The sequence below is a fragment of the Lingula anatina genome, chromosome 4 (assembly GCF_051362555.1).
Source record: "Lingula anatina isolate TDL-2025a chromosome 4, LinAna3.0, whole genome shotgun sequence".
NCBI lineage: Eukaryota > Metazoa > Brachiopoda > Lingulata > Lingulida > Lingulidae > Lingula > Lingula anatina.
In genome coordinates this window covers 21,123,446-21,148,590 of record NC_141770.1, presented here as the reverse complement: position 1 = coordinate 21,148,590, position 25,145 = coordinate 21,123,446, and the positions used below count along the sequence as shown (strand labels likewise).

The window sequence follows — 25,145 nt, the reverse complement described above, 5'->3', positions numbered from 1 at the left end:
GAAGAATTGCCAAGGCGTCTGAAGACGGGTGCAGCACAACTGGCGCACGTATTCACGGATATCTATGACCTATCACTTCGCTCTCAGCGAGTTCCGCAAGCATGGAAGACAGCTACTATCATTCTGTGCCTAAGCCCGAAACAGTTTCGTGTCTGAACGATCTCTGGCCGGTAGCATTTACTCCAGTTCCCATGAGAACTCTCGAAAAACTGGTTGTGTTGTATATGAAAACCATTGTGCCAGAGACCCTTGATCCTTTTCAATTTGCATAAGACACAATGGAAGTGTGGGCGACGCCCTTAGTATGTGCATGCACAACATTTTAGAACACGTTTTCAAGAAAACACGTATGCAAGGATCTTAAATATAGACTACAGTGCGGCTATTTGCACCATTAATCCACAAAACTATTTTGAGCTTAGCTTTTAAATTAACTAAAATGCCCTTTTTATATGCCATTGGTTCTTAGATTTTTTCTATACAGAAGTCAGTGGGTACGAGTATGTCTCATATAATTGTTTTAAATACAGGCGTGCCCAAAGATTGTGTTCCGTTGCCATGTTTGCATAGCTTCTTCATGCATGACCGTGTTTTGTCCTATGAGAGTTATTGCATTGTAAATTTTGTTGATGATTTTATCAGTGATAACGCCGACTCAGTTGAACAGAGGCGTTTAATATAGCGTTAATTACCCCTTAGCAGCTTGAGTAGACGTGTCAGACATTAAAGTTGCTTACACTGAATTCTATTTAGCGAGAATCCCTGCCGAGTTAGATCGATGCAGCTAGTGCTATATGGTTATGGGAACGGTGCTTACGCGGCTCAATAAACCCTTGTCTTATCTTACATTTTATTCTCATGGTGCTCCGTTATTCTACATCCTATTTTATTCCTAAATCATATTTCACCATTCTGGTTTTAAATTATCTCTTGTACTGTGTCAAATGAATTATCTGAATACCCCTCAGCCACATAATGTTTAATTCCCAATATAATCAACATGAGCATCACTTGGTCGTTGCGCTGAACATTGGAAAGTATATCTTTTTAACATTAAATGCACAGATTGAATTTTACAACCAAATCGTAAGCAGTATGTTGCAGACTCATATATTTGAACATTTAAACATTAAACCCATCTTTTATTCAGCTTTAAGCTGATTGTTCGGTTTACCTATGTTTTTCTCCTCAGCAAGAAGCCTAAGTCTCTTCACCCATTTGTCTAATTCAAGCGGTATTGGAGATGCGAAGCACTGCCGTCGCGTACGACTGTAAATGGATTCGCGATTTTAGGCGTGGATCTTTTATGTATTTTGATGCCCTTTTTGTCAGAGCACCAATAAACATACAGGTACTATTTTGCAGCGCTTTTTCACACGTTCCGTGGACACATTTTTACCACCTGTGCCTGTCACCCCCGTCGCCATAATTGCACCTCAAGTGATACCAATAAATGAACCTCATAACTACTACTTCAGAACCGTGTTCAGGATTTTGATTGGTTTGTATTTGGAAAGTGGAGTTTTCCATACAATTTAGCTGCAGGCTCCCAGTAGCGGAAGGAAAGGGTGGACACAGTGATGTGCAATGAATCTCAATTTTCAAGAACGAGTTTTTCATTTATGATATTCAGTTCACCCATTTTCATCAGGGGAGATATTAAATCGTTATTAAGTCAGGAGCAGAGGTTTGAATAGCGTTGGAAGACATTGATATAAAATTCAAATTCGCAAGTATTAACTGCTACCAAGAACAGCAAAACGGGAATTTTTGACAAAAAAGTATCACTGGCGTCATCCTTAAATTTCTGCAGTTGACAAATGACTTCGTGGGTGCTGCAGTGACGCCTATCACTCAAAACACCAAAATCATAAAACCGCATTAAATATTTACCAAAAACCACAAGATGGCACAGCCATATCGTACATCTAGAATTGGAAACAATACCTATGCTATTGCTTTTTAACCCAATTGTCTAATACCTTGTCCCTATCCCTGAACAGTCTGCAGCTCAAATCATAATCATGGTGATAATATTGAGTTGTACTATCATCAAAGTATCGATGAAAGGTTAGTTTACGACTCACAACTATGTGGAAACAAGAAAATGTCAGCCGTCGTCCTGTTGGGGATCAAATATCATGTTTGAACAAGTAAGTCATATGTAATGTGGAATGTAAGACTATGCTTTAATATCATTCAGAATAACGTCACGTTTACATCACATGAAAGATGATTGGATGGTGCAATCAGAAAAAAAAATAATCCCAAGATGTTTTATTATTTCTTCATATTTCGTTTCCATGTCGGTTATAATTGAGCCATTTTGTTTTTTTTAGAAATTGACGCCCAATATCATGCAAGGGTATTTAACCCCTTAACGATATACGGCGTTCTTGTAAGATTATGAAGCTGGCCAGGTCGCCGTTAGACGCTCAAAGAATCGCACAAGTGTCACCGTGGATGCCATGGTCGCTACAAAGTTTCGAACAAATTCAAAGCAATGGCACAAAGATCGCGGTATAGGTTGGTCAGTGTAGGGTAGCTCTAGTGAAGCAGGAAGAACGCACCACCATCACTGTGGTCGCAGAAAGGCGCTTTGGTTGTAGAATGGATATTCAACGATCGGCCAGTGGTCGGCACGTAAAATATTTTTTACTCTCAAACTGGGTCGTGCTAGGGTATTTTTTAACAGAGGCAGGAAACCTAAGGGTAACAGCCACAAGTAATATCATACCAGCCACCAACTGGTATTTTCACTTAATTCCTGAACCGATCCATTATTTGGAGGTAATTATAAAACGAAGGGAACGCAGAGCGGTTGCCGTCAGGTCGCTCAGTGGGCGTAGTATCACAGGAACTACTCAAAGGACGCACAAGCGTTTACACGGAGTCATGATTTTCTTAAGCGTCCTGGGCCACATTTTTTGGTAGTAGAAGGGACGTACAAAGGTTGACGTCCAGTATGAACAGGGCCAGTTAACTGAAACTAAATTGAACGTTGCTACACCAAGCAAACTTACTCTCTGTCGCACACACGCTCAAAAATGCAAACACACACACACACACACACACACACACACACACACACACAGGTACAGCAATATTGAACGCGTTGTTATGTATATAGAATAGTCTATACCTCCGCTGTATACTGCGGAGGTATAGACCATTCTATATACATTTGAACAAATAAAAGTAAAAAAAAAACTAGAAGTGACACATTGCCAACAGGTACCGGTACATCTGATGTTCCAAAAGCGGACCAATAAAGTGTTTAGAGCCTCAGGACATACTCGATTTACTGTTAATTCCTAATACACCTGTAGTTAAACCTGCTTGAGGTAGCGTCCATCAGTGTGTTTTATATGCATTAAGCTACTGCTGTGAACAATAAACATATTTGAAGATAGGTTATTTCTGTAAAATCATATTTTTAAGGCTGCAGTTAATACGATATATGGAGCACAACGTGCTCACAAAGAAATTCAATTGCAGACGCTTGTGGGCTGAAAGACAAGTAAAAACATACATATGGCTAGCCTTGAATAATCACAAAACATTCCGACACTCTCATTTAAGAATAAAAAAAAACGGTCAGATAAGATATTCAATCTCTCTGAGGCTGTGGTGTATACATGTTTATACTGTAGTACGAATTTTATTTTTATTAATCTAATAGCTATTTATTTAATTTTTTGTGTCAGCAAAGCAGTCACTGTTTGCCGACACTATAAACCTACAGCAAAAGACAATGACATGTTTTTAATTCGCTTCTAAAAATAATGTGACGAAAATCAACCAGTGTCAACATGTTTACAAGAAGAAACACACTTACATGTAGATGTTTCCGTTTTCCCTAAATAATTCGGCATAGCCGAACAATTAACGATTAACATTATTATATTACTCACATTTATTTTATGGCAAAATTAACTGTTTATTATAAACCTATACAAATGACTTATCAGAACAATGCTGCATAAAACAGCTGAGAGTTTCATTCTGAGTCTGGCTATGCATTTTGAAAAGCGTATTTAAATTGACTTAAACCATGCTGCTAGTGGCGAAGACAACCCAGGACCACAAACAGGACACGCACGTTTCACACCCTGAATTTACGAGGTGGTAATAAATCTGCTTTAAAGCTCGATTTTATGGTTTCGATTACTATGGAATAGAAAGGCTCCAGGCAAGCAACTGTATACTGTGAGTTCCCACTCTGCCTCGCTAAAAAAGGTCCATTATATTCACCGAAAGCGATTCAAATTACATTATAAATGTAGTACCAGCATTTTTTTTCATTATTCATAAGAGATGAGGTATAGCGAAATCTATATAGCAATAGCAGATCTGCTGAAGTCTTCTTTTCACGTTTTTCTCCCCAACTACAACGATCTGTTGACAACTGACAGGTGTAAGCAATATACCTTAGGGCAGTGGGAAGATACTGTAGTAGCCGTAGTTTGAATTTGATTATAACTGTTAAAAGTATATTTACCTCCGCCAAGGAGGTTATGTTTTCACCTCTGTGTGTTTGTTTGTTTGTCTGTCTGTCTGTCATCAACATAACTCACAAAGTTATGGACCGATTTTGATGAAATTTTCAGGAACTGTCAGAAGTGGGCCATGGAACAGATGATTAGTTTTGGGTGGTGATCCGGATCAATTTTCAACCAATAATTATAAATTTTGCCATAAAATAAATGTGAGTAATATAATAATGTTAAGCGTTAATTGTTCGGCTATGCCGAATTATTTAGGGAAAACGGAAACATCTACATGTAAGTGTGTTTCTTCTTGTAAACATGTTGACACTGGTTGATTTTCGTCACATTATTTTTAGAAGCGAATTAAAAACATGTCATTGTCTTTTGCTGTAGGTTTATAGTGTCGGCAAACAGTGACTGCTTTGCTGACACAAAAAATTAAATAAATAGCTATTAGATTAATAAAAATAAAATTCGTACTACAGTATAAACATGTATACACCACAGCCTCAGAGAGATTGAATATCTTATCTGACCGTTTTTTTTTTATTCTTAAATGAGAGTGTCGGAATGTTTTGTGATTATTCAAGGCTAGCCATATGTATGTTTTTACTTGTCTTTCAGCCCACAAGCGTCTGCAATTGAATTTCTTTGTGAGCACGTTGTGCTCCATATATCGTATTAACTGCAGCCTTAAAAATATGATTTTACAGAAATAACTTATCTTCAAATATGTTTATTGTTCACAGCAGTAGCTTAATGCATATAAAACACACTAATGGACGCTACCTCAAGCAGGTTTAACTACAGGTGTATTAGGAATTCCATTTATATCATACACATTTTTGCAAACACAACAATATTGTATACATATCATATATATATTACAAATGCAACCATACATGTATTGCACCATTTTCCAACCCTTAAATGTTCCTACCTGTCGCCCTAAATACTGCATGGGATATGTTGCAATAAAATGAAGGTCATGTATATCTTTTGATGAATGTATAAATCTTTTGTTAAAGTAATAAAACATATTTATCATTGTACTGGAATGATTTGAAAGAGGGTCCGCGGATGCAAAGCCTCCCTTCCCCCCCCCCCCCCCCCCCCCCGTGGGATTCGGGGCCCACTAAAAGGCCCCTGACCCCCTCCCTCTAAATCCGCCACTGCGTTTACCTATGCACATGTATATACAGGACTGATTTTTTTTCAAATCATTTTTCTTCGGTTATTGGTACGGACACACCTGACTATACATTTCTCATATGAGCTTAACGTTTTTAAAACGATACATTTTAATATGATACATGTAATCATAAAACACAAGCGGGAAATGTTTCAAACCGTTAGCTTACGGTCAGCCAGGACGTAAGTATTCATCACACCGATGATACATTTTCACCTAGACATACATTTTAAACTGAAATATTCCAGATTAAATGTCGTGTCTGAGCATACTGTAAATGAACACGTGATTTTCAAAGATGCTCGAGTCTCAGTAATGAATGAAGATTTGAATGCTGTCACTGTTAATAAGGCTTACTTGCTAAGTGCCAAATGTAAATAAAATCTAGGGCCCTTCACTCCATTTCATTGATGACCCAGCAGGTCTTTGGTTATTTTTTGTCTGTACAGAAGCTTTTCATACCCTTTCAGTCATCTTGTGAAGCCACTGCAAAATGCTTACAAATGTTTAAATAGTATAACATATTTAAAAATCATATTATAAAGTTTCAATATATAAAAAAACATGTAACTGAGCTTTTGCCCGACCTTTTTGACACTATAATTTTTTTTTTTCAAATGAAACGGCTCATTAAGCAAATTGATATTTTTTCAACGAGCACTTAAAGTCATTTATGCATTTTGTATTATTATATGAGTTATACACGCACGCGAGACATGTTGCAGTGTTTTGCCAATTTCGAAAGGCGTTAAACAGTCATGTGTAGGAACGCAGAAAGAAATATTTTCTTGGAGTCTGGATGTATCCGTTAAATAAGGTGATCAGCAGTGACAGAAATGAAGTAAATTTTTAAAACGCTGCATTATTTGTTTTAATCAATTGTTCAAGTTTAAATTCAAATTTTTCCTTTTCTTTTACTAGCCTAATTTATTATTTACTCAAGTTGCATTGTAAAGTCCACTGAAGAAATTTGGATTTTAGAGTCAAAATCAGTGTTTTTATTATTAGTGTTATTATTGTTGTTGATATTCCTTTCATGTACAGTTTTAAACGAGTAGTCAACATACTCGTGTAAAAAGGTCTATGCAAAACAAATAAAAATCGCGAGTGTTTTATGACAAAATATACCTACAAAATGGCTATAAATAAAAGACTCATAAAACGGTCACACGTTGTGGCCGCACCTAACGTGCATACGACGCATGTGTACATTAATTTCAACGTTTAACTGGTTCACAGCGGTTAATTATTAATTTCTCTGCAGTTCATGCAGGACCCCAGGCTTGACCCACAAGCCCAATATTTGAATTTACGACGAGCTGGTGAATCGTATTTGGAGCCTCCATGTATGTCTATAATTGAACTCTTTCACATTGGCTGAGATAGAAAAGCTTAAGGGAAACTACATGGTCTCGTAGGCTCTGTGTACGTTACTTTCCACTCACGTTTTTTAGTAGCAATTATATTCGCGTGGCAGTTTTAACTTGTGGTTCAAGAGCTGAAAACATGGTTAACATTTAAGAATTCCCCACGTTGCAAACGAACTACAAACAAATGCATTACACGAAGTTGCTTAGGACGCTAGTGAATTATTTTGTCTCCGACAATGTCTACTCAATAAATGTGCACCTTGAAGTTCATGTATTATTCCCAAAGGTAAAGAGAAAAAGCATTTAATCGTTTCACCATAACATACATCAATAAAGAAGTAATCGAAAAGAAAATGTTTTAAACATTTCTTAAACGCTACATAAAACAACAACAGCAACTAGTTATCGTTAGCAATATTTCGCTTCTGTTAGTGTCACTGTTTGATAAAGCTTTAGTTATCTGATGCCCTTATCCACAGCAAATGAATACATGCATTCACATTTTTCTCGTATCGTCGAAAAGAGAAGAAAGTACTGAATCAGAATATCGGGGTTGGTTCTGTGTTTCCCAGCTGGCTGCTGAAAGGGGCAGATGTAGGCCAGTGAACGAGTGGATGTTTTCATAAAAGCTATAAAAATGTTTCCGAAATGTTTTTCAATTGAATCTTGTCCACTGGGAGCTCAATAGAGCGTACATGTATCTAATTTCCCACCGGAATCCTACCTTGGCAGCGTCTCTTTTTCAGCCAAAATTCAGAGAGGGCAACAGTGCATAAGAGAGGATAAAATGATTCATTAAATTTAAAAAGTTAAAAAACATCAAATTGTCGAGCAATAATTCCTGGGTTGAAGACATCTGCATTTTTTCTAGGGGAAATTGGATTTGGTACTTTTCAATTTTCTCGAAACTCAAGTTTTTGACGAGAGCGAAATCTCACAGTAGCCGTAGCTGTACACTTCTTTGGTGTCAACTCGTAACGGTAAACTACGACATGCAATTACTATTTACAGTGTGACTGAATAATCACAGGGCCGGGATACAATGTAACACTTGCGAAAAACTGTTTGGGTGTGTCATATGAAACACACATTAAAAGGCATTATGGGCTTTTATTTGACAGTCTTTTCCAAAATTGACCAGAGGACAACTTGCACATGGTGTCAGGTGGTAAATAACAGGAGGTCATCAAGCTGGATTGTCTATGAAGCAGACTGCCAAGCAGTGCAGAATAACAGAATAGATTTACAGGACTATATATATATAATTACAGCACAGTACTAAGGATGGCAATAGAATGATGTCAAACGAACCATGTGAGGTCTCGATCTAGTCGGACGATACGAGCAAATGCAGGACATAACAACCGACTTGTCAAACTTGGTCATTAGATTTACTTCATGTCGACAATGCAACATGGAAATATTTATTAAACTTCACTGCACGCCGATACAGTGTGAAGATGGGTCCCTAGCTGGGGAAGACACGCTCGCTATTAATTTCCCGCTGTTTCTGATTTTATATTAAATTAGATTGTTATCAATACGGTGATTATTTTACTTTATTTTTTACAATAAGCTGTCTTAATTAATAATAATAAGATTCTTATATGGCGCCTTACATTCTATCTCAAGGCGCCTTACAATAATGGCTAATATACTAAAATCATTAAAATGACTACAATATTTTAATCATAAACTCTCATTGGAAACCATTTAAAATTTACACTACTAAAAATCAATCTTATTAAAAAAAAAAAAAAAAACATATATATTAAAATAAAATCTAAGAGATATAGACTGAATTAAAAAAGTGGGTCTTTAAAAGAGATTTAAAATTGTCAAAGTCTTCCGTTTTCCTAATAAAATTTGGTAGACCATTCCACACTCTTGGGGCGTAGATTATAAAAGCACGATCTCCATAACTTTTTAGGCACCCCTTCTCTAAAACAGAATGTTCTAAAATAAAATCATTCTCAGTATTAAATTAAGAGCTATATGATCCACTGGACCCTAGCCAAGAGGTATGTTTATTTTTAGAACCATTTTGTTAACGAAGGTATTCGCATTATTTACAGTACAGTGTGTTGTATTGGTGTATTTTAATAGAAATGTCCTATCCCACAAAATATTCATGGAATATGAAAGAAAAAGACAACCCCATTGGAATAACAAATAACGACCGCGATACTGTACTAGAAGGTTTTGAATATCCCAAGGTATTGCTTTACTTATGACCAGTGTAACATTTTTAAATTAAAATCACTTACTGCGAACCACATGTATGCATGTATGTATGTATGTATGTATGTTTGTTTGTTTGTTTGTATCTATGTATACTTATAGTACGAGGTTTCATGCGTTCACCATTCTTTCTATTTATGGTCCTGGCCCGAATAAATAACTGGGAAAAGATGGTCAACTAGCAACTCAACAGTGTGTCGGGTTTTTTATTTTATTTTATTTTATTTTATTTTATTTTATTTATTTGATTAATCACCCTCACCCGCCTTTCCGCACCATCGCACTTCTGAAAAGCCAATCACGACCTTTTGCAGTTATTTTTCAGTTATGTCCACCCATATCTTTCAAGCGGGAGCACTTATATACCTTACATATCAAAGAGGTCACCAAAAACGTTAAAAAGGAGTGCAGTACTTTATAGTGCAAGTATGCTTCTGAGTTGAAAAATTATCTAAGATGCAATTTTACCCCATAAAATACAAGAGACGAGAGCGGATATACAAAAAACAAGATTATTGTAGTCCATAACAACTAAATACCTTCCAGTATCACTTACAAAGTAACTCGTTTCGCCATCTATTGGCAAAGTCACAAACTAAGCTAATCTTGACACTGTAAAACACCGACCACCGTATACTGCAGCAATACCTCACAAATACGTTTTAATAATTTTTTGGTATTAACCAATTCACAATAGGGGGTACCTCAATGAATTGTTCGTTACTTATACTGATCTCGATACTTTAACTCACGGGCTGCTCTGTGACCATGCATGGGGCCAATACTGGTACCGCCATCTATTGGCAAAATAATTAACTAAGCCAATCTTGACATAGGTATCTGTATATACCTATATTTATGTTCACTCATATTTAATAGAAACCAAGATAGAAGATAGAAAGCAATGCACTGAACTGTTAGCTACTGATACCCGTTGTCATGCACACTCATTTATAATATCAGAGGCGGGAACTTACGGACGAGGAATATCAGAGGCGGGTACTTACGGACGAGGACGGAAGTAGGCCTACACAACTGAAACTGGTCGTAAGTGTATTTATATTTATTTTGTTTATGGCGTAATGTATGTTATATCAGGAACGTCTGTGTGGTTGTTCAGGTACTTGCAATACGATATTTCTGTCATGGTAAGCATTAGGTCTCCTTCCTCACAGAGGCTCTTTTACGACACGGTGGCAAAATGGAGAATGCGTTTATTTTCGAATAGCCTGGCACAACTAACACAATTGTTGTCATTTTTCCTGTTTTGTCGTGCAGTTTTATTTTTTCTCTCATCGTGTATATAATTTTATTTATTTTTTCTTTTATTGTATATTTTATCTATTTTGATGTGTTATAGGCCCCCCAAAAGTAAATGCCGAGTGACTGTACGCATGTGGCTGCATGTAGGCCTACATGTATTCGAATGATTGTATTGGCCTACGTAGGCCTATATAGCATGTCCTTTTTTATTAATTAAACTTTGTTTATATGAAGGAAGTGGGGTGGGAAAAGTTTTATAACCCACAAGATAAGGACACAGATACAGTTGTACTGGTATTGTGTGCAGTTAATACAGTTGCAAATAAAACCGCACTCTGTTATTCGGAGTTTCATTTCGTTGCTTAGGCCTACTTGCTTTTTTTCTTTTGTTCCATTTTCCGATGAATATATTCTAGAATAATTGGACGTATCAAATCAATTATATGCACTCTTCTTATATTGAAATGTCCAATTCGAGGTTATTTAATAAAGTGCATGTAATAAACTACTGCAGAGAGACTGTGGTTTTAGTAATGCACAAATTTATTTTCTTTAACGGAGACTGCAATGCATACAGTTATATATTTGGCTGCCTGAGCTTTTATTCGATAATTATGCATCCACCTACGATATTTGATTGCTCGTCTTTACAGCAGAGGTTAGTTTGCATATGCCCGTATATCTGAGACACGTTTTCCTATAACACATGGAGCTTTGTTCTTCAAAACTGATTTTTTTTTTTTTTTTTTGCTTTCGTATGTCAAAACTGGTAGTGACACAAATCCCTCATACAGTGTATGATTGAGTAATATGACCTCTTACACTAGTGAACTGTCGCCGTCGCTGTTATGTGTAGCAGATTCATTGTTTATTTGTTCTTGTAGCTGGGAAATTTCCTGTCGTAATGTCTCCCGTAATGTCTCCCTGGCCCTTGCTGCTCTTCTCCACACGACAGCAATCACCACCAGCAGCACCACCACGACCGCTACCGCCAGCGTGATTGTTACTGCGACAACGTTGTTCACATCTGTTTTCAGTGACTTTTGATTTTGGTCAATTCTATCGATACTCTTAGACTCAGATTGTAGTCTGTTAAATAGGGGGAATCCTGGAGAAACGGAAATACATGTGAGTGAGTAAAATCGGTAACAGTCCGTTTGACACTATGAAATGTATACTACCTTTACATCGAAACAAACAAACAAGAAAATAACACCGCGAGTGAAATTAAATCAGTTGCACTTAAGTCGATCTTGTAAATACAGATGCAATAAATATTTACAAGCGACAGAAGAAATAAGTATATACCAAAGAAGAAAAATGTACATATTAAAGAAACTCAACAATCTGAATAATAAATTATAAATCCAGTAGAAACATGTTTTTCTAATTGTGTTATTAGATTTGACAAAAGCTAACTCAGTACAGCTTTTCATGCCGTACGTATAATAATGAAAAACTTATATTAGGTTGTTAGAACTAGACCTACTAAAGGTATAGTACTATAGAGGACGGATTTTACTGGATACATATACTGGTATAAGCATGATGTTGTTCTCTAGTGTAAAGATATCTAAAAGAGATTGAACATGATATATCATTCGACGAATCGCTCCGAAAATTCGGCCTATCACCTTTCATACTTTTTTTAATACTTACTGAAAATATTTGGTCCTCTCGTTGTGGTCCCTCCAACGTTAAGTCTAAAGTTCTGTCCAAGGTTTAGTCTAAAGTTTTGTCCAAAGTTCTGTCCGAAGATCCCTGTATTTAAGACGGATGAACGGGTTGCAGCTGACAAAAGAACGAAAGCAATGTTATTGTATCCATGTTCAGCTGTTGCACACTCTAACTCCAGCTACTCTATACAATTACACATTTACGATGTACACAGTAAGTGTATAAAAAGCGAAAATAATAGAAAAAAAGTGTTTATAATCTGTCTGACCAAGAGATGGGGAATGAACAACTGACAAAGTAAAAATATCGATGTTGTCTTCAAAGCAATCAATGATCCTCCTCCTCAACCCTTCAAAATTGAAAAAAAGTATGCGAACGATGTGCGGTAAAGTCAGTTAGGCTTGTAACCCCCTCCCCCACCCCCGGATCTGCCAGGCCAGTGCGTTAACCACGGCAGTCAGAACCGGTTCGGGGGAAAATATGAATCTTAACCGAAAACAAACCAAACTCACCGAAATTTTGGTTCCTAAATATGGTGAGCCCCCTGTTGTTCTGTCCAAAACGCGGAGTGTTTCCGGCGCTCGCAGTTGTACCGAAACCTGCATTGGTTTGGAAGCCTCCTAAGGTACCACGGCCTGTTCCAAATGGTAGACCAGCTGGGGTCGTCCGGCCTCTGTTTGGTAGGATTAGTATCATTCCTGAAAAACGGAATGAAATGTGCTTTCGATTTTGGTACGCAGTGATTTGATTTCGTGCCGAATGGTATGCGTGCGTGCGTGCGTGCGTGCGTGCGTGTGTGTGTGTGTGTGTGCTAATTCAGTTGTGTGTATCTACTGGCACATGTTTACGTATGTGTACGTATAGCAGAGAGAGAGAGAGAGAGAGAGAGAGAGAGAGAGAGAGAGAGAGTCAAAAACAAATTTAATTGATTATCCTACCTGGGGATCCTTTGGAGCCCTTCATCCCTCTGTTACCTCTCCTCCCTTTGTTGCCTTTCATCCCTCTGTTGCCTTTCATCCCTCTGTTACCTCTTCTCCCTTTGTCGCCTTTCATCCCTTTAATCCCATTGAAACCCGGCATCCCTCTATCGCCCTTCATTCCCTTGGAACCTGTCCCTCTGTTGCCTTTCATGCCTTTCATCCCTTTCAAACCTGGCATCCCTCTGTCGCCTTTCATACCTGAATTGAAAAATAAAGCTAGAGGTTATATGGGTTTTTCCAGCTATTTAGTCGGTTCGCACAGTTCAACAAAGAGTAATATTTTTCTAATTCTCAAAAAAAAAAAAAAAAAAATTATGACCGTGTGTTGATGAAGTTTGAAACTGGCGTTTGAAACTGATTTTAAGCGTTTCATCGAATGCAACGGAGAGCCAAGCATCTACTGTCTTCTGACAAACACCGCACGTACGTCTACGATAAACAAAGGCATCAGCGTGTTCCTGTACCACATTGTATCATCCGGCCAACAGATTAAAGTGGCTTCTACAACCTGAACCTGAACCTGGACTAACAAGAAATATCCCATACATAGATCCACAATACTAAGTCGGTCAATTGACTACCATATGCAACATGACTTCCACATACCACTATAGCATGACGCCGTGCCAGCAGGACGACGAAAATACTACGTCGATTGTGTCACATTTATTTTTTGATTACACGATACCCACTCCTGCTCTTGCTGTTCATTATATTGCAACAGTAGTGTTTTTTTATGTCCCGCTTACAACACGTGTGTTAATTTCATTCGGATTTTATGTCTCACACATACCCCACGTCTAACCAGCTGGGGAAAAACAATTTGATTTATGCATCGGTGCTTTGGTGATCTCACAGATCTCCCTAGATAACACAGATAAAAATGTTTAGGGCCCCAGATGGATCAAGTTATCAAGACTGTGAGGTTTACGGTGGTGTAGGTACATGTACGCTCGTACGCAGAGAGCGCACAAATGTAAATTAAAAAATATATGTGTGTGTGTGTGTGTGTGTGATACAGATAAAAAGAATATTTATGAATAACGTAGCGGGGTCCATTTTGGACAAAAATGACACCTTTTGTAGTTCTGCTTTTATAGTTTTTCTAGATTGCTGTATAAATGTGAACCTCGGGATGAATCAAGAATCACCGTATATGACCACACATGGGCATAGCTTTGTTGGTTTGAAAATAGCGAACGAATGCTGAACGACAACACTAATGCCACTTTTAATAGATAAGAATTGCTCATTTAGCAGTGTCTCGTAAAGGAGACCCATGCTGGGGCCCTAAACATGCCCTGCATGTAGTTTTCTAGTCAACCAACCAACCCTGGCCAATATTATAAGAACTGATTTCAATAATTAAAACCAAAAAGAATGACTGTGATACATATTTTAGCTTAGAGATAAAAGAAAATTCATATTTCTACTCTTCACTGTATTTTTTCATCATTTCAAATCAGCGGCAATGACCACGCCGTTATAAAGATAAACGAAGGCATATACATTGTATGTGCACAGAACTATAATGCCCGCTGATTTACTATCCAGAACCTTACATTTCTAGCTGAATTAAACGATGTGTTAAAATATCCTGAAACAAATTTATTCCCCAGCCGCAATCAACTACCCTCTACCAAGATCACTGATTAATTTTTTTCACTATATATTCATAGATAGTTCTTTGGTTAAACTGACCGTACTTTTCTGCAATGTAACAGAGAAAAGTCCACAAAATAAAGTCTGCGGCCCTGGTAGAGGGTAGCAATTACCTACGTGCATTCCATAGCGGTTCGTGACCGCCTCCATTCGCGTTACAATGTATTCATTTTCGGAAATGACCATTTGATTAACAAAATAGAAGCTCAACTGGGCTCGTAGTAAAAATAAAATTTTTGTCAAACTTATTTTGGAGGACCAATCATTGGTTTAAATTATATTAAACTACTCTATTTTATGCTTAATTTTTCAAAGTTTTTTTTTTTTCTGAGGAGACATATGGCTTTGTCACGATTTTGCACACATGGTGGATTAGCTGCTCTCTCTTTCATTTTTGTGGGACCAATCTTTGGTTTAAATGACACTAAATTACAAAATTTAATGCTTAATTTTTCAACGTTTTCTTCGGGGAGGGCTCCCAAACCCCCACGCGCTGAGAGAAATCCACGATAAACGCTTACGAAGTCCTCGCCGTTCAGACTCAAAACGAGTACCGATTTCTACCGATGTCCGACTGGGATTTGGAAATGATCAGTGAGATGTTGTAATCGAGAACGTTTAACGTAAGTGGAGTAAGTTTCAGTGTGATTTGTTGACTGTCTACATGTTATTATGAATATCTTGCGCGTCGAGGTATCCTTGTTTCGCAAGCTCTTTCTATTTCAATGACTCTATGGGAGCCTATGGGGATTTAGCGACATTTGTTAACCGATTTTTATGTTTTATGTGTGTGTTAGCCTAGTATGGCACTGTAAGATCGTTTTATGTGGTTTTAAAGACTATGCATCCGTTTTTTAAATAATGTAGAGATTTTACGAAAATCGTTTTCTAACCAATCAAGGTGACATTTCTGTCACACCGGCGTGTCAGCTGTGCCAACACGTGAAAGATTTAATGCATATAGTAACGTACACTTAATTTGATCCTTGCTTAGCCCCTGGTTTGCAGTGCATTTCGAATATTTGATATATCAGTCGGTAGACTGGGACAAAATGTAGGGGGTATACAGTATACTACAGTTCCAGAATCAAGAGTCAATTCTAAACATTTTCACAGTCTAATTCCACATTTCTCTTGCATTGCTTAACAATACTTATACCAATTGGCATTTTCCTCATTCGGGGAATGGAGAATTTAAAAAAAAGGCAAATAACACTAACTGCCCATATTGGGCTATAAAACTAGAAGTTTTTTTTCTGAACGCCCATGTATGGCTTGAATGTAAAATGATTCTTTTTCATCAATCATTCATTTCTGCTCCTAAGAACTGAGTCAAAGGTTAAGTTTTATGAAATGAATCAGTGTAGTAAAATGACAAATAATATTTTTTTTTTTATTTGAAAGAAGTGAGAAAGTTTAATTTGTCTTCAATGCATCTTTTATTCTAGGTATGATGCGCAATATAACTCGTATTATTATTATTATTATGATGATGATGATGATGATGATGATGATGATGATGATGCCAATAGGGTAATAGCTCTAATTCGGTGACTTAGGCTGTATTCCCAGTCCTTTTAGATCGATCTATCCCCGCGGGGAGTCTCACTAGATTACTGTCAGATAATCCGGCTTAAATGTCCGTCCCGCCTACTACAAGCTGTAAGGGGGTAATTAACTTTCTTGTCTGCTCGGCTGACAGCTATTTAGCATGCACCCTTAAATTTCATCAAGATTTGAAGCACTTTCCCGTCAAAAGACAATTTGCCGCTCCGTGCTTTATGCGATGGATACAAAACGTGTGTCATCTGATTGACTTCAACACTGCCCATAAATTACTTATTATATGTGTTTAGGGTCTACTCTATACCGGAGACCGGCCGAGTGATGAAATATGCCAAGCTCTTCAGTAAACAAAAGAAGTCAATATCTACTCATCTAGCTGCAAAAGGCTATTGATTCCAAGTAAAAAAATCTTGCGGGGCATAAGACAAAATTGTCAAGAATAAGCCAGATACACATCTGTGGAAATCAAGGGAAAATCTGTGAACCCGGTAGAAGGAGTCATGGTCACTTTGCCCATGCGTTATGGACGTTACAGGACGGGAGAAAACACGTGTCTTCGACATATGTCTCTATACACCCACATTATCTCCTTTTTTACCAATGGCGGCGCTCCTCACAATAGAATCAGTGTACACGCTTGCCTGTATTTTCATACGCTTCGGACCGTCCATCCTATTGAACAATGTGGTAACTATTAATAAAATCTAGCACGGCGCAGCCTTTTGTCTTTTGAAGGGAAAGTGCTTTAAAGACAGAATAATAAAGCAGATGCATAATTAAAGGGATAACAACTGTTCATTTTGGTCAAATAATGAATTTCCCCGGGGTAAACAATTTTCCCATACTTACCAATGGTTAATAAATCCATTTCTACATTCAAATTTAGTCAATGGATTTTTTTCTAGAAAGTTTGTTTTTTATAGCCATCTACCTGTATGGAGGTCACATGGTCTGAAGACGAGCACAGATTTAAGAATAATTGCTTTAACTGCCATTTTTGTGGTAAAATAGAAAATGTATTTCTGTGAGTTGTTTGCAATGTTTTTACTGTGAAATATAGATCTCATACGAAGAAAGTGAATTCATTTAAAGAAAGTGAATTCTAATTTTGTATTCAACTGCATTGTGTTTGTAATTTGGGCAGCTTGTATCGTCTATCTTGTTCACCGTCTTACCTTTCATTCCCTTAGATCCCTTTCCCCCTCCAGGAAGTCCTTTCATTCCTTAAAAGGTTAAATCTTTGATTAAACAAAATATATCAAAACTCTATAAACAAGTTCAAATATCATTTTCATCAGTGTTAAAAAAGAGGGATGAGTAAAAACAAATGCAATAATAGGCCAAAACACCTAAACTGTAATTTTCAAGAAATCTTCCCAATGAATTAATCCATTTTTTGCAGCCATTGGCTTTAGTTACTATCATTATTACTTGAAAGAAATAATATTTTTACCTCCGCCAAGGAGGTTATGTTTTCACCCCTGTTTGTTTGTTTGTTTGTCATCAATATAACTCAAAAAGTTATGGATGGATTTCGATGGCATTTTCAGGGTAGGTCAGAAATGGGTTAACTTACAAGTGAATAGTTTTTGGTGGTAATCTGGATCAATACTCAATCAATAATCAATAATAAAAAATTTAAAAAAAACTGAGTTATTGACCGATTTTGATAAAATTTCAGGAACTGAGGGAAGTGGGCCAAGGAACAGGTGATTAGTTTTTGATGGTGATCCGGATCAATAATCAATCAAGAATAAAAAAAATATCAAAAATTTAAGGGTGAAACGACATTGAATGGAGACTTTACTCCCTTGGCGGAGGTCTGTGCTCTCTGAGTGCTTTTCTAGGTAAATTATAAAATATATATTTCGTATTGAACATGGGTAAATTTAACCTTTCATTCCCTTCTGTCCGGGTGGACCTCCTGTCCCTGGTGGACCTCTTCTCCCTGGTGGGCCTCCTGTTCCTGGTGGACCACCTGTACCTGGTGGACCTCCTGTGCCTGGTGGACCTCCTGTTCCTGGTGGACCTCCTTTGCCTGGTGGGCCTCCAGTGCCTGGTGGACCTCCTGTGCCTGGTGGACCTCCTGTTCCTGGTGGACCTCCTGTGCCTGGTGGGCCTCCTGTTCCTGGTGGACCTCCAGTGCCTGGTGGACCTCCTGTTCCTGGTGGGCCTTCTGTTCCTGGTGGGCCTCCAGTACCTGGTGGACCTCCTGTACCTGGTGGACCTCCTGTTCCTGGTGGGCCTCCTGTGCCTGGTGGACCTCCTGTTCCTGGTGGGCCTCCAGTACCTGGTGGACCTCCTGTACCTGGTGGACCTCCAGTACCTGGTGGACCTCCTGTACCTGGTGGACCTCCTGTTCCTGGTGGACCTCCTGTGCCTGGTGGGCCTCCTGTTCCTGGTGGACCACCTGTACCTGGTGGACCTCCAGTACCTGGTGGACCTCCTGTACCTGGTGGACCTCCTGTGCCTAATAATAATAAATTTATTTTAAGTCTAAAATCCATTTAAAATGTTCAGTAGACTTTACATAAAATATCATAAATAATACTACATAAAATATCATAAATAAAATCTAGGTAAAACAGCCATTATTCCATACAATTAAATGCAATTAATACAAGATTTATAAAACCAATTAAGAGTTAATCAAAATATTTCCTAAAAAAGGTATGTTTTGAGTTCTTTTTTAAAATGTTTGGTAGACTGAATTGCTCGGATTTCCAGCGGTAATAGAATCCATTCCTTTGGACCTGCAGCTTTAAAAGACATGTCACCGTAAGTTTTTAATTGCATTTTTACTGGGTTGAGTAGCAATTGGTCTACAGACCGCAGATTTCGCATCGGAACATAGTGACTAACTAATTCATTGATGTAGATTGGTGCCAATCCATAAAAAGCATCGTGAGTAAAAACTAAAAATTTGAATAAAATTCTGGCTTGTAGAGGTAGCCAGTGTAAACTTTTTAAAACTTGGGAGACGTGTTTGCTTGTGGATGTCCGAGTTAATAATCTGGCCGAAATATTTTGAATGTGCTGCAGTCTGGCAATTTGTTTCTTTGGACAACCGTATAAAATGGAGTTGCAGTAATCTAATCGAGATGTAACTAAACAATTTATGACTGTGGCTGCAGCAGTCAGACAACTGATTGCGAATTACCTGGTGGACCTCCTGTTCCTGGTGGGCCTCCTGTGCCTGGTGGACCTCCTGTTCCTGGGGTACCTCCTGTGCCTGGTGGACCTCCTGTTCCTGGGGGACCTCCTGTGCCTGGTGGACCACCTGTACCTGGTGGACCTCCTGTTCCTGGTGGGCCTCCTGTGCCTGGTGGACCTCCTGTTCCTGGAGGGCCTCCAGTACCTGGTGGACCTCCTGTGCCTGGTGGACCTCCTGTGCCTGGTGGACCTCCTGTGCCTGGTGGGCCTCCAGTACCTGGTGGACCTCCTGTTCCTGGTGGACCTCCTATTCCTGGGGGACCTCCTGTTCCTGGTGGACCACCTGTACCTGGTGGACCTCCTGTTCCTGGTGGACCTCCAGTACCTGGTGGACCTCCTGTGCCTGATGGACCTCCTGTTCCTGGTGGGCCCCCAGTGCCTGGTGGACCTCTTGTTCCTGGTGGGCCTCCAGTACCTGGTGGACCTCCTGTTCCTGGTGGACCTCCTGTTCCTGGTGGACCTCCTGTACCTGGAGGACCTCCTGTTCCTGGTGGGCCTCCTGTGCCTGGTGGACCTCCTGTTCCTGGTGGGCCTCCAGTACCTGGTGGACCTCCTGTGCCTGGTGGACCTCCTGTGCCTGGTGGACCTCCTGTACCTGGTGGGCCTCCAGTACCTTGTGGACCTCCTGTGCCTGGTGGACCTCCTGTGCCTGGTGGACCTCCTGTTCCTGGTGGACCTCCTGTTCCTGGTGGACCTCCTGTTCCTGGTGGGCCTCCAGTACCTGGTGGACCTCCTGTTCCTGGTGGACCTCCTGTTCCTGGTGGACCTCCTGTACCTGGTGGACCTCCTGTTCCTGGTGGGCCTCCTGTGCCTGGTGGACCTCCTGTTCCTGGTGGGCCTCCAGTACCTGGTGGACCTCCTGTTCCTGGTGGACCTCCTGTACCTGGTGGACCTCCTGTTCCTGGTGGGCCTCCTGTGCCTGGTGGACCTCCTGTGCCTGGTGGACCTCCTGTACCTGGTGGGCCTCCAGTACCTGGTGGACCTCCTGTGCCTGGTGGACCTCCTGTTCCTGGTGGGCCTCCAGTACCTGGTGGACCTCCTGTGCCTGGTGGACCTCCTGTGCCTGGTTGACCTCCTGTGCCTGGTGGACCTCCTGTTCCTGGTGGACCTGCTGTACCTGGTGGTCCTCCTGTGCCTGGTGGACCTCCTGTTCCTGGTGGGCCTCCAGTACCTGGTGGACCTCCTGTTCCTGGTGGACCTCCTGTTCCTGGTGGACCTCCTGTACCTGGTGGACCTCCTGTTCCTGGTGGGCCTCCAGTACCTGGTGGACCTCCTGTTCCTGGTGGACCTCCTGTTCCTGGTGGGCCTCCAGTACCTGGTGGACCTCCTGTGCCTGGTGGACCTCCTGTTCCTGGTGGGCCTCCTGTGCCTGGTGGACCTCCTGTTCCTGGTGGGCCTCCAGTACCTGGTGGACCTCCTGTACCTGGTGGACCTCCAGTACCTGGTGGACCTCCTGTGCCTAATAATAAATTTATTTCAAGTCCTTTTAAAATCCTTTTAAAATGTTCAGTAGACTTTACATAAAATATCATAAATAAAATCTAGGTAAAACAGCCATTATTCCATACAATTAAATGCAATTAATACAAGATTGATAAAATCAATTAAGAGTTCATCAAAATATTTCCTAAAAAAGGTATGTTTTGAGTTCTTTTTTAAAATGTTTGGTAGACTGAATTGCTCGGATTTCCAGCGGTAATAGATTCCATTCCTTTAGACCTGCAGCTTTAAAACACATGTCACCGTAGGTATTTAATTGCATTTTTACTGGGTTGAGTAGCAATTGGTCTACAGACCGCAGATTTCGCATTGGAACATAGTGACTAACTAATTCATTGATGTAGATTGGTGCCAATCCATAAAAAGCATCGTGAGTAAAAACTAAAATTTTGAATAAAATTCTGGCTTGTAGAGATAGCCAGTGTAAACTTTTTAAAACTTGGGAGACGTGTTTGCTTGTGGATGTCCGAGTTAATAATCTGGACGAAATATTTTGAATGTGCTGCAGTCTGGCAATTTGTTTCTTTGGACAACCGTATAAAATGGAGTTGCAGTAATCTAATCGAGATGTAACTAAACAATTTATGACTGTGGCTGCAGCAGTCAGACAACTGATTGCGAATTACCTGGTGGACCTCCTGTTCCTGGTGGGCCTCCTGTACCTGGTGGACCTCCTGTTCCTGGTGGGCCTCCAGTACCTGGTGGTCCTCCTGTGCCTGGTGGCCCTCCTGTTCCTGGTGGGCCTCCAGTACCTGGTGGACCTCCTGTTCCTGGTGGGCCTCCAGTGCCTGGTGGACCTCCTGTGCCTGGTGGACCTCCTGTTCCTGGTGGGCCTCCAGTACCTGGTGGACCTCCTGTACCTGGTGGGCCTCCAGTGCCTGGTGGACCTCCTGTGCCTGGTGGACCTCCTGTGCCTGGTGGACCTCCTGTTCCTGGTGGACCTTCTGTGCCTGGTGGACCTCCAGTACCTGGTGGACCTCCTGTGCCTGGTGGACCTCCTGTTCCTGGTGGACCTCCTGTACCTGGTGGACCTCCTGTTCCTGGTGGACCTCCTGTGCCTGGTGGACCTCCTGTTCCTGGTGGACCTCCTGTGCCTGGTGGACCTCCTGTGCCTAATAATAATAAATTTATTTTAAGTCTAAAATCCTTTTAAAATGTTCAGTAGACTTTACATAAAATATCATAAATAAAATCTAGGTAAAACAGCCATTATTCCATACAATTAAATGCAATTAATACAAGATTGATAAAACCAATAAAGAGTTAATCAAAATATTTCCTAAAAAAGGTATGTTTTGAGTTCTTTTTAAAAATGTTTGGTAGACTGAATTGCTCGGATTTCCAGCGGTAATAGATTCCATTCCTTTGGACCTGCAGCTTTAAAAGATATGTCACCGTAGGTTTTTAATTGCATTTTTACTGGGTTGAGTAGCAATTGGTCTACAGACCGCAGATTTCGCATTGGAACATAGTGACTAACTAATTCATTGATGTAGATTGGTGCCAATCCATAAAAAGCATCGTGAGTAAAAACTAAAAATTTGAATAAAATTATGGCTTGTAGAGGTAGCCAGTGTAAACTTTTTAAAACTTGGGAGACGTGTTTGCTTGTGGATGTCCGAGTTAATAATCTGGCCGAAATATTTTGAATGTGCTGCAGTCTGGCAATTTGTTTCTTTGGACAACTGTATAAAATGGAGTTGCAGTAATCTAATCGAGATGTAACTAAACAATTTATGACTGTGGCTGCAGCAGAGTCAGACAACTGATTGCGAATTACCTGGTGGACCTCCTGTTCCTGGTGGGCCTCCTGTGCCTGGTGGACCTCCAGTACCTGGTGGGCCTCCAGTACCTGGTGGACCTCCTGTGCCTGGTGGACCTCCTGTACCTGGTGGGCCTCCAGTGCCTGGTGGACCTCCTCTACCTGGTGGGCCTCCAGTACCTGGTGGACCTCCTGTTCCTGGTGGACCTCCTGTTCCTGGTGGACCTCCTGTTCCTGGTGGACCTCCTGTACCTGGTGGGCCTCCTGTTCCTGGTGGACCTCCTGTACCTGGTGGACCTCCTGTTCCTGGTGGACCTCCTGTTCCTGGTGGACCTCCTGTACCTGGTGGGCCTCCTGTGCCTGGTGGACCTCCTGTTCCTGGTGGACCTCCTGTTCCTGGTGGACCTCCTGTTCCTGGTGGGCCTCCAGTACCTGGTGGACCTCCTGTACCTGGTGGACCTCCTGTTCCTGGTGGGCCTCCTGTTCCTGGTGGACCTCCTGTTCCTGGTGGACCTCCTGTACCTGGTGGGCCTCCTGTTCCTGGTGGACCACCTGTACCTGGTGGACCTCCTGTTCCTGGTGGGCCTCCTGTGCCTGGTGGACCTCCTGTTCCTGGTGGGCCTCCAGTACCTGGTGGACCTCCTGTACCTGGTGGACCTCCTGTACCTGGTGGGCCTCCTGTTCCTGGTGGCCCTCCTGTGCCTGGTGGACCTGCTGTACCTGGTGGTCCTCCTGTGGCTGGTGGACCTCCTGTTCCTGGTGGGCCTCCAGTACCTGGTGGACCTCCTGTTCCTGGGGGACCTCCTGTGCCTGGTGGACCACCTGTACCTGGTGGACCTCCTGTTCCTGGTGGGCCACCTGTGCCTGGTGGACCTCCTGTTCCTGGTGGGCCTCCAGTACCTGGTGGACCTCCTGTTCCTGGTGGACCTCCTGTACCTGGTGGACCTCCTGTTCCTGGTGGGCCTCCTGTACCTGGTGGACCTCCTGTGCCTGGTGGACCTCCTGTACCTGGTGGACCTCCTGTGCCTAATAATAATAAATTTATTTTAAGTCTAAAATCCTTTTAAAATGTTCAGTAGACTTTACATAAAATATCATAAATAATACTACATAAAATATCATGAATAAAATCTAGGTAAAACAGCCATTATTCCATACAATTAAATGCAATTAATACAAGATTGATAAAACCAATTAAGAGTTAATCAAAATATTTCCTAAAAAAGGTATGTTTTGAGTTCTTTTTAAAAATTTTTGGTAGACTGAATTGCTCGGATTTCCAGCGGTAATAGATTCCATTCCTTTGGACCTGCAGCTTTAAAAGATATGTCACCGTAGGTTTTTAATTGCATTTTTACTGGGTTGAGTAGCAATTGGTCTACAGACCGCAGATTTCGCATTGGAACATAGTGACTAACTAATTCATTGATGTAGATTGGTGCCAATCCATAAAAAGCATCGTGAGTAAAAACTAAAAATTTGAATAAAATTCTGGCTTGTAGAGGTAGCCAGTGTAAACTTTTTAAAACTTGGGAGACGTGTTTGCTTGTGGATGTCCGAGTTAATAATCTGGCCGAAATATTTTGAATGTGCTGCAGTCTGACAATTTGTTTCTTTGGACAACTGTATAAAATGGAGTTGCAGTAATCTAATCGAGATGTAACTAAACAATTTATGACTATGTACCTAGATTTTACACAATTTAATACTTAGCCTTACTTAGAATGATACAATACGAGTTGAGTGTAAATGTATGACAATCTCTTACTGTTTGGAGTCATAGCCAATTGTGCATGTCTAATATCTTTCCGTACTGTCAGTCTTTTGTGTTGCACCAGATTGTTCGTGGATACTTGATATATGTTGGTTTGTAATGTTTAGCAACTTGTTATGTGTACCTGAGTTCACAACTAAGTGGAGACTTTTGTACGCTTAATTGTTCTGTATGATCTTGTAAGTGAGTGGTGCTTTGTGTTATTCCCGACAACCGGCATAATATCATATATTGTGACTGTGGTATAAATAGTACGTTTGTAATATGTAGAATCCGATGTGACTTATATATGATAATAAGCTGGTTTGTTTGTTTATATGTTACGATATATGTTAATCAGTTTGTGTTATGTGTACTGTATACTATTACTTCTGTTATTTTGTGCAACGTATTCTGTCACTCCCTTGTGCTGTTAATGTCCAATGAGACTACTGTAAGCTAGTTTGTGTCTGTTG

General features: G+C 40.3%; 1 protein-coding gene across 1 annotated transcript; it reads right to left on the bottom strand.

The window, feature by feature from the left end:
- Positions 1-11,374: 11,374 nt before the first annotated feature.
- Positions 11,375-19,293, bottom strand: LOC106159299 (uncharacterized). The gene is made up of 7 exons (XM_087011475.1): positions 19,272-19,293; positions 18,336-18,911; positions 17,617-17,664; positions 13,172-13,411; positions 12,746-12,931; positions 12,216-12,347; positions 11,375-11,664 (listed from the first exon to the last, which is right to left on the bottom strand). The coding sequence occupies exons 1-7, from the start codon at positions 19,291-19,293 to the stop codon at positions 11,375-11,377; spliced, it is 1,494 nt and encodes a 497-aa protein (XP_086867601.1).
- Positions 19,294-25,145: the final 5,852 nt, after the last annotated feature.